This window comes from Python bivittatus, unplaced genomic scaffold, assembly GCF_059951505.1.
Source record: "Python bivittatus isolate LINGU-HERP-01145 unplaced genomic scaffold, Pbiv_v1 ctg000220_np1212, whole genome shotgun sequence".
NCBI lineage: Eukaryota > Metazoa > Chordata > Lepidosauria > Squamata > Pythonidae > Python > Python bivittatus.
In genome coordinates, this window is record NW_028277048.1 from 10275270 (window position 1) to 10286199 (window position 10930).

Consider the following 10930-nt stretch of genomic DNA (forward strand, 5'->3'; position numbering starts at 1 on the left):
CTTTCTATTTGTCATTCATCAATCAATATAAACAAAATAGTTTTAAAAAATGAAATTAACTTGCTGCAAAATTATTCCATTACGTTCTGTTTTACTGTATTATTGATGCAAAGCAATGAAAGAATACAATAAAAAAAAAAATGGGAAGAAGAAAAAAATTATCATCAGCACCACCAACATTAGCAAATCTTCCCGAAAACAATTACAGCCTTTCGGGCAGTTCCTTTCTTCTCTCTGTTCCTGATCATTCCCCTGAAACTGATCACATGCTCCCTAAAAGGCTAACATTTCCCACTCCTCTTTCACTACCAACACACCTGCCTCTGTGGAGGGCACCGTGCCTTTCACTTCCATTCCAACCCCGCCCTGCCCATGCACTCACACAAAGCAAGGGAGTGACACAATCCAGGCACACGCACTTGCCCGGAGGGGGCTAACAAGTTTGGAGAGGCGTGTGTCAGGCCTGTTGCAACTGGCCAACTGAAGCCCCACCCCTTCAGAGGCACACTCCAAAAAGTTCAAGAAGGGAAGTGGCATACGGTGCAAGGGTGTGACTTTTGTAAAAGGACAACCAGTAGGGTCCATGCAGTTGGTGATCCCCTCCCTACTCTGAAGAAAGGGGACACTTTCAGTGCAGGAAGGGTGAGGGGAAAGAGAAAGAAAGAAAGAAAGAAAGAAAGAAAGAAAGAAAGAAAGAAAGAAAGAAAGAAAGAAAGAAAGAAAGAAAGAAAGAAAGAAAGAAAGAAAGAAAGAAGGATTTAGAGCTGACATCCCGCAAGTCCCTGCCTCTTGAGCACAAGAAGGGCTGAAACGTTTAGGTTCTGGGAACCTCCTTGGCACCCTAATTCTACAGTCAATTTAATATTCTTGCAACTGTCCAGGGTGAGCATCCATCCTGTGTGGACAGTCCCTTCCCCCAGGCAGTGATGGCCTTGGCTGATTTTCATTACACCACAGGGATCAGCAGTGGATTCAAAGTCTATATCTTGGAAGGTGAGTATCTGAAAACCTTTTTCCCCCCACCTTAGTGCTATGGTGCTTGGCAATATTCAGGCTTTGGTTGAGTAATTCAGGGTTGAATTGGTTCAGGGGCCAAAAATTCCTCTTGAGGGTTCTGTGGGGTTTTTGCTAAGGTAGGAGCCATCAAAATCTCTCGATTCCAATGTCCAACCTTCTCCTTCATTCCCAGAAGGCAGGGGGATATAATGATTCAAGAGCATGCATTTCATTGAATCTGGGTGATCCAGGATCAGTCAGATTAGGAAAATCTGGTTTGAAGGGGAAGGGCTTCTTTGCAGCAGCAGCAGCAGCAGCAGCTGTTACTCCTGCACAAAACAGGCGGGCAGATCTGTTTGCAATATCCCCAGGGCATGAAAATCAGTTCGTGAGGCTCCAGCTGACCATAGTCCTTCTTGAACCAGCACTCTGCCTTTCTGGCATCCCTGGTCCTCCCCAGGACCAACTGCTATTGCTCGAAAATACCATCCATTGCCACCCAAGGCTGCCCTCTTCTACAGAAGCAAACAAGCCCACTCCCCACCTCACCCCATCATTTCATTTTTTCACCTTCTAACCTGAAACTATCATCTCTGGAGATGCAAAAGTCTCAAGTGCATAGTCCAAATTTTAATATGTTTGCTCACACCAATATTGATTTTTTTCCCCCAACATCATCATTATTGCTTTTGGATCTGCAACTCCTTTGTCACCTCGCTGTTCTAATCAGTCCCACGGATTGCCTTGTGCACTGCTAGCATTGGTCTGGAAGCTCTTTGGGGCAAGAACATGTAATACTGTATTTAGCAGAAAGGAAGAGTTGTTTTCCCCAAATAATTTACCTTTAAATTGGAAAGATTTTCTAAAATTACTTGAGAATATGACCATGGAAACAGATAAATGAGGTGGCTTTTTTTCTTTTCTGTGTAAGCTTCTTTTTGATATGTGTTGAGAGAGTAGTGGTAATTTAAAATTCAGGCCTGACTTTCTTTGTAGTTGCTGCGGTTCTTATTTACTCTTAATGAAAATAATGGTTTTGGGAGTCCTCACTGTGGAATGGAAGCACTTGGACTTAGTATCTGTGGCAGGGAAACCAAGTATTAAAGAATTCCACTATTCAAGTCATGCCCAAGCAAGAGCAGCCAACTGAAGATCTTGTGGTACATGATGTTTTGTTTGTGGACTTCAACCTTTACAGCTACAAAGGGTTTTTCCAAAATCACTCTTTTTCCTTCTTGGAATTGCAATCGACCAAGGCACCTAATTCTTTGAAACAAATGAAATCTGGCCTGCAAATGGGCCACAGTTCACTGCTAATTAGCACATCCCACATGTAAAAATGCAGGTCCAGATGTGTCTCTTATAAATGTGTGTCAAATGCCATACCAAACCTGTCTGAACAGGCACCATTCGTCACAGCGATTATGCCACCTACTTTAATAAGGGCAGAAGAGTTCAGCTCAAACATCTTCCCGGAGGGCCAATTTAGAGATTCAGGGGAATTGTATGCTTCAACCTGCCAAGAAATGTATTACATCTCTTTAACATGCAGGTGAGGGAGCTACCTGCTTGAATAGACCAAGCATTAAGCCAGTGGACCATGTTCAAACAAACAAGGAGGAACCAGGAGGGCTCAATCAAGTCCTTTTCTGCAGCAACCATAACAGTGGGGAATGCTGCAATTCCTATGCCATTTATTCAGGCTGCCTAACCTGTGCGTGCCACATGCCCAACCTGTGCAATGTTGCTGGTCAATGTGGCAAAATAATGACATTTCCCCCAACCCATTATTTCAGTCAGTCTTACAATACTGCCTGTAGCAGACAGCACTATCTAGCTGACCTTGGCTGATCTCTGAAAGCTAAACAGGCTTGGAACTGGTGAGTATTTGGATGGAAGACCAAGAGGAAATCCCAAGATTGTAGACTAGACTGGGAAATCGGAAAAAACATCCTGGATGAAGGCAAGAGTGAATCGCTTAACATATTGTAGTCAAGAAAATTACATGAACATGCCCATATAGTCATAACATAGTAAGCTTTCTACTATACTATACTATACTATACTATACTATACTATACTATACTATACTATACTATACTATACTATACTATACTATACTATACAGTTTGAACTGTAGTATTAACACTACTAGATACTGGGGGCAGAGCAGAAAAGCTGAAAAAATGGCCTGCCTAAGGCTACACAGACGGTCAAAGACACGATTTGAATCCTGGAGAGAATGGAATTTCCAGTTTGCAGGTGGAACCTGAGCTGTGTTTAAGCTGACAGGGAATATTGAAAAGGCCTGAGCTGAATTAAAGATTCAGGCTGCCATGAAAAAGTCACACCTGTTTGGGCTGTGTTTTTCAGGGAAACTGAAGAACAGGGTGAAAGCATCGGCTTGCTCAGGGTGAAGGTGGGAACCCCTGCCTCAGTCTGGTGTAGTTTTGAGATACCCTCACATAGGTCTGGCCCTTGCGACATTGTCAGGAAGCCTAGCAAAAGTGATCACAGTGATCCCTAATTGGCTAGGATAGCCTCCACAAAGGCTAAAGATAAGCATTTGGAAAGGCAGTTTTCTGAAACGTGCTACCTAAACAATGTCTGTTCCAGCAATAATAGGACCTCTGGGAACAGGGACATGGTACATTAGGAATAGCTCCTTACATGGCCCAACCTGATGTTTTTATCTTTGTTTCCCATACACCCAATTCATCACCTAACATTAAAAGCAATAAATGCCAGAAGCACTTGCTTTCCTTTGACAGAGCGGAAATGAAAGGTTACACATTAGTTAAACTTGACACCATTTCATTCTCCAGTGCTGCTTGGGAAATCAGATGTTTCATGGCTGGCTGGGGAATTCTAGGAGTTGAAGTCCACGCATCTTCAAGCTGCCAAGGTTGAGAAACACTGATAGAAGGCCTTGAACCTGCGTTTTCCCATAGTTTCCCTAAAAATCCATGAAAGAGGAAAAGATGGAGTTGCGAAAGGCTTTTGATTGATAGCACTTAGGACTCAGGAGAGTCCTGGAAGAACCCACGCATCTTTAGCTGAGTGGGCTATTTTTAAGGCTACAGTACATGAATGCCAAACCTGGTCCTTTCAATCAACAGCATTCGTAACACAAACTGAATGTTTACAAACACAACTCGGATGTGAGAGTCTGCTTTCCCCCAGAAGATCCATTTTAGCACTGGCTCCCAGCATTTCCTAGAACTGAAATACAGTGGTCTCACCCCCACCCCAAGGTTTCTCCACCTTTCCTCTTGCCAGGCCACTCTTCCTTTGAGAACGAGCAGAGGTTCCACCGTCTGCCAGCCCATCGGCTGCCCGCCTGTTCCATCAAGCGCAAGCCCAGCCTCGATGTGAGAAGACTTCCCGAGGGCCAGAAGGCTTCCAAAGTCAGGCGGTTGGCATGCCTGCCTGTTGCAGCGTGAGTAAACCAGTAAGGGGCAGTGTAGCACTAGGGGAAAATCCACTCCCCCCCCCCCCCACACACACACCCCCGGGACTGAATCTTCGCATTTAAGAATGACAACCCCTTTTGGAACATGCAGGACTGTTTTACTTTCTGTGAATAACAACCCTGCAAGGTAGCTCAATGGTATTGCCTCTTTATTGCATAGAAAGGATAAAGAGGAGTGACTCGATGAAACCTTTACCTTTAAAAAAAAAAAAAAAAAACCCAGAAGGGATGGGGAATACCATAGGCAGAAAAATCCACAAAGAAGCATACCTATGTTGAGAGTTGCCTATTGGAGCTTACAAGTACAAGATTTAGGCTAAAAATATCCTGGCTTATAGCTCAGCCTTTTCAACCAAGAGTTCAGAGTAAACCTCCTATTGGAAATTCGATGTTAGTTTTATTCTGGATTTATCTCCTACCCCATAGGGACTTTTTCCATCCACAGTGGCATTAACTCCAGGGGAGAAAGTCAGGGGGTCTCTTGCATTCTCTTACGTAAACACACACACACTTCCTTTCATGCCAGTCACACCACAACCTACCAGCATACGACCTTGTCACTTCAAGGTGCTCCTGGCCCCTCAAGACAGTGGGTTCCCACTGATCTCATTTCCTCCTCCCTTTTTTCCAGAGGGAAACTCCTGTTTTAAGGTACTTCTTTCTTTAGGCAGTGGTCTCAGAGCTGTATTAGTCTTTTCTTATCTGAGAAGCAGAGGTTCTGGAGAAGCCCTAGAGGTCTGAATGGTTGACTTCCAGCTCTCAGCTAGAAATGCCTTCACCCTTCTCCTTCATTCTGTAGCTGCTACGATATATAAGTGCCTGTGAATATATTCCCCAATGAACATGTCTCCAAACAGTGGGACAAAACCCACACACCCAAACACAGGATTGAGTTGAATGTGTTCTTTGCAAAAGGACCCACTTTAGTAAATCAGACATTATTTTCTTTTTCAAAAGGTTTAAATTCTAGTGTCCTGACTGATATATAGCATTGTCTAGAGGCAAATGTTTCCAATTTAAAAACATTCCAGCTTAAATGGTACACTGTGAATTTTAAATCCGATTGTACTGGGTGAGTCATTAATTCTTAACTTCAATTTTCCATGCATAATGCAAAAGAATAAAATATGTAGGCTATCTTAGGTTCATTTCACCTCTGTTTGTATTATATTAATGGGGAAAAAACTGAAAAAGCCTGACAGGATGGATATGTTCTGGGCTGGAAGACTATTCCTGGAACTGATTCAAAGAGTAAGGGGCTTATCTTAAGGGAGAAGGCACACCTTGACATTCCACAGCCTGTCTAAAAGTTGCCAGGACAGATGACTCTTTTAAGGTGATACAAGAAGAACATGATAAAATATATCGAGAGTGATCAAGTTCATTGAAATTAATGGATTTCATTTTAATTAAATCAAATTGTAATTTTTGTCCTGGTCCCATCCCCTTTTTTTTGGACCTAGCCCCTGCCACACCAGGTGCAAAAGGTGATGCAATAGCTACACACACACAGTGGGGAAGTCTGCATCCGGAACACCACAAGCCTCTTCCTGTTCTAGAAGACAAATTTCCAAAAATATATAAATCATCCCAGGAACAAAGATCAGGCCATTAGTGGAGGGAGGTGGGAGTGGGGAGGGAGGAAATGGTCCTTTCTGTTTTGAATATCATCCCTGTTATGCATCCCTGTCTTACTGGGTAGCACCCTATTAAATGGACAGCTGCACCTATGCACGGAGCCATAATCTGAGGTCTCCTGACCCTGATTTTCTTTTCTGGTGCACAAACAGAACCTAACCTATCTTGGGTCTGAAATAATAAGCCGAGGTGTCTTTCACCCACATTTTATCTTCATAAGAAAGTGTGTGGTGCCCAACAGGGGCAGTATGAAAGGCTTCTCTTTGATATAGTGCTGCATGAGGCCTCCTTGGTGTGACTCCTTGGCAGGGACAGGACACTCTGCACATGGCTCAGGAGCACCTTTGCTTTACTACTACTCAGGTGGCGTGGCTGACTATCCAGTCACAGGAGGGGACGGCGACATCGTTCCCGCAACCCGTCTGATACTGTGTTGGGTTACAGCTTCTAAAAGCCCGCTTGTCACCCCAGCCGGGCCGTTCGGGCATTTCCGGAGCCCGCCCGGCCGGGCAAAGCTGGACTGATTTGCTCATTTTCACCCTTGCAGTCAGTCGGCCTTCCTCTGGGTTTGGATCCCGTGCAGAGGCATATAGGATAGACGCCATTAACCCAGCTCTGTGCCGCCCAGCAAGCGTCCCTGCCGATGGGTGACGGCTCCTGTGTCTCTCTCTCCCCCTCAGCTCTCTGGAGCAGGTGGCGCCTCCTGCTGCCGCCCAGCTCCCGGTTGCCCCCATCGCCGTGTCCTGCGTCGTCACGTCCAGCGCCGCCGCCTGCAGGGATTCTCGGGGGCTTCCCCCCTCGTGTCCACAGAAACGCCCCCTAAGGAAGCCCCCCTCGGAGCCCGCCCTCACAGTCGCCCAGCTGCAGCAGGTAAGCCGGCTCCGGGCGCCTTTGGCCCCGCTCCTCTCTCCGGCCCTGACGCCCCTCTCTGGCTCGATCTTTCAGATGCGGCCGTCGGTCATCACCTGCGCCCCGCGTCGGAGCTGCCCGGAGGCGCTGCCAAGCGCCGCCCCTCCAGTAAGTCTCCCGTCTCCCCACTCGGGCTCTCTTTCCCTCCCTTTTCTCCGGGAGCCCTTCGCCGACTCTCCCGAGAGCATTTCTCCTTTACCGCCTCGGAGCTCCCCCCCCGCCCCCGCAGCGGGCATGACTTTCCCTAGGGGAGCCTGGGACGAGCTATCTCCGGTGGGGCATGGCTGGCCTCCGCAGTGCCCCTCCCTCACCCAGATGCCATGCCAAGGAATGGCTTGCAATTAAACGAGCTCGTTCTTGCTCATCCATCCCTCTAGGTCAGTGTTTCTTAACCTTCACATCTTTAAGAGGTGTGCACTTCAACTCCCAGAATTCCGCAGTAGGGCTGACATCAACACACCTCAGAAGGGGTTCTGTAGGGAAAATAGGAAGCAGGAGCTCCTGCATGAAATAAGGGATATTAATCAACTGAATAAAATTTTGCTAGAGAAGAAAAGTCATTACAAGGATGTCAGGTCAGAGGTGAAGTTAATACCAAAAGCTGCATTTCTTAAAAAAATAACAATTAGCCAGGAACTCCTCTGCTTATGTGTTATCAGCCCCACTAGGTAGACTAGACTAAGAAATCCACTGCACAGAAAGGCTAAAACTATTTTTATTGAGATTGGCTATATAGGTAGTCCTCGCTTTAATGATGGTAATTGGGACTGGCAACTCTTGTCACTAAGCAATGCGGTCATAAAGCATGATGTCAATGTGATCACGCTAGTGATGGCAGTTACGGCAGTCCCAGTTGCTGTTGTTAGGCAAATCCTGTATGGTCACAGTGTCCCATGGTCACATGATCACCATATGCAACTTCCTGTTGGCTTTCCTATTGACTTTGCTTGTCAGAAGCTGGCAGTGAAGGTCACAAATGGTGATCACGTGACTGTGGGGACGCTACGACAGCCACAACTATGAGGGTCCGTCATAAGTCCTCCTCGTTCAGCACCATCATTGACTCCAGATGGTCAATGAACAAGTGGTTGTTCAATGAGGACTACCTGTAATAACAGAATCTTGCAAGTCTGATTGTGCTCCTTCTTATTGTTCAGTGAATTAGGGAGGTGTCTGGTATCTGCCTGAGCCACTTCCAAAAGTTATCTTGTTGTCCTGAAAAAAAAAAAATGCTTCAGCCCCTTTTGCCTAAGAAATGGGTCCTGCATATCTCCATCAAGATCATCTTCCTTACTCTCTATACATCCACCTGTTTCTGTTGCTAGCTCCAGTAAATTACTTAATTAACATAAAATTTGTAGTGCTAACAAACTACAGAGAAAAGCTACAGCAGTGTTGACAATCACTGCTTTTTACATTTATCGCATTGAGATCCCATTTTCTCTCATGGAGCTCCAATCTACATGATTTCTTCCTTCATCAATTTTTATTCTCACAATAACTCAGTATGGATATAACCTAAAATATATATATGGCGCCTCTGCTAAATTTCTTGTACCTGTTTCCTAAATCCCCAGGAAAAAGGTTCCCTGTGTCTCAAAAGTTGGTATGGAGCTTCTGGGGTTAGACAGCAAGTCAAGGTCACTTAAGTCAAAATAGTCATCCCTCAACAGAACTTCTGATATGTCTTTCTCCATATTAGGGTCAGGGACCCTGAACAACCCATTCCAATCTGTGTTTAGAGATCGGAGGAGGGAGGAAGGGGGGAAGAGGTCCTCAGACCAGGGCATATGGAACCGTGGCCTTCCTAATGGGGCTACAACACATAATGCAGTATTTCTCAACCTTGGCAACTTGAAGGTGTGTGAACTTCAACTCCCAGAATTCCCCAACCAGCATGCATTCCTGACCAGTGGCCATGCTGGGTACAGCTGCTGATAACTGTACTTCAGAAAACATCTGGGAGCAGCAGGTTGATCTAGGATAGATATAATCTTAGGTGGATGAAACCAGAAGCCAAGGTTTCCTAACTAACCCATTTCCCTCTCTCCCTAGCCCTCCCCAGCAAAGCAGAAGGACGATGTGACTTCCAATTCTCCCCACTTTCAAAGGCTTTGTCCATGGACCACCAACATCTCAGCATCATTCAGTGGAGCAGCATCTCCCAGGCAGACAGTCAAAGAGGCAGACAGGAATCTCTAACCTAGCTTTTGATAACCTGTTCCTTGTCCTTGACCTGGGGAGTCCCCCTATATCCCTGTAGCAGCCTTTCCTTCCTACGACTGGGCCCAAACATCCTGATTGCCACGCCTACCCTTTCCCCTTTTTCTATCTTGGTAGCCTGCTCTCTTCCCACACCCCAAACCTGGCTTAGTGATCTCCTTTCAAATACCTGGGTTGTAACCGCATTCCTATCTTTAAATCCATGTTATGTGAAAGCTCCACTCAAAATAGAGAATTGTCTTGCTAATTAGACATGGATGGAGAGCCATCAAGTCCAGCATTTTGGGTTCCAGTAAAGGCCAGCCAAATGCCTCTTCGAAGCTCACAATAGGCAGGACATGACATTGTTTGTCCTTGCCATCTAATACTTTATATAGTAAAGTCCATTTAGTTACTGTCTATACCAGTGTGTCTCAATCTTGGCAACTCTAAGTTGTGTGAACTTCAACTCCCAGAATTCCCCAGCCAGCATTCAAATTGCCAAGGTTGAGAAACACTTGTCTATACTAATAATCATCTCAGAATCCTTTGGGAGTGAAAATAACATCCTCCAAGCAGAAGAAGGGGATTTCAGGAGACATAGAAGAACCTCAACGTCTGCAGAAATACAAAGCACCTTTACGAAGGGAAAAAGGAAGAGAAAGACAAGCCCAGTCCAATGATAACTGAACGCATACCATGACCCAGGAACATAGACTGATTGCTGGGCCAGGGGTTATGGAAAACGGGAGGAAATGGAATGGCTCTCCTAGAAAAGGGAATGGCATGGCTATCTGGAACCTAGCACATTTTCTTGCAGATCCTACTTGTTATAGCAATCTTCTGTCACTGGATCAGTTTTATAAGAGTGTATGTTGGTGTATGCGTGAAAGATATGTGTGGGCTGATAGTAATGAGGTAAAAAAAAGTATAGCAGGCTCAAATTGTTCTCACTAGTTGCACTTGCAACTGAAACCTTGTACATGCACACCGATTAGAAAATCTTTAATTTTAACCATTTTTTAGAACAAAATACATGATGGCTTCCAAAAAAAATACAGGGAAGAGGAAACTCGGGTTGACCTAGCAATGCCTGGAGACCCTGAAACCGCAAATAACCTCTGACACCGGAAGAGTCAGATGAAGAACTCCCTCAGCCTAGAAACTGGAGAGTAGCTTCTCTGCATATACATACCTACACACATCTATCCTATTTGTAATTCATGAATGTCAATAAAGTTGCATTTAACTGTGTCTATGTGCCATGCGATGGGAGGATACAGTGAGGACAGAACACATTTTCTTAATGCTTCCTATCAAATCCACAAAAAATCATTTTAAAAAATCTAGCATGGGAGAAAACAAAGTTCTTAAGTTATTCCCTGTGGAGCTCTTTTTTTTTTTTAATTTGAGTTCTTTATCTGGCCAAGTTTTCTTTTTTTTAAGCATCTCCATCCAGTCTAAAGCAATTAGCTCCATTCTGTCACTTCAGATCCCTGCCACCCTGAATATTCAGTGCCAGAACTGAATTCAGAGCCTTACACTAAGACAAAAACAAAAAACCAACACTCTTGTTTTCCTAAATGTCTTCTACCTGCTGCAAATCAGGCTTCAGGATTGCAGGATGCATCAATAATATGTGGAGAAAGAGGGATAGTGTTGGTAAACACACAATGCATGCATACTTCCCAAATAGATGATCATCAGATTCCT

The 10930-nt window shown here is 44.9% G+C and overlaps 1 protein-coding gene across 1 annotated transcript; it reads left to right on the forward strand.

Moving 5' to 3' along the window:
* The first annotated feature begins 926 nt into the window (after window positions 1-926).
* On the forward strand, window positions 927-9250 carry LOC103051400 (uncharacterized). Its single transcript, XM_015887289.3, has 5 exons — window positions 927-993; window positions 4276-4435; window positions 6787-6976; window positions 7052-7123; window positions 9071-9250. Exons 1-5 carry the CDS (start codon window positions 927-929, stop codon window positions 9215-9217), a joined length of 636 nt encoding a protein of 211 aa, XP_015742775.2. The 3' UTR covers window positions 9218-9250.
* The last annotated feature ends 1680 nt before the right edge of the window (window positions 9251-10930 follow it).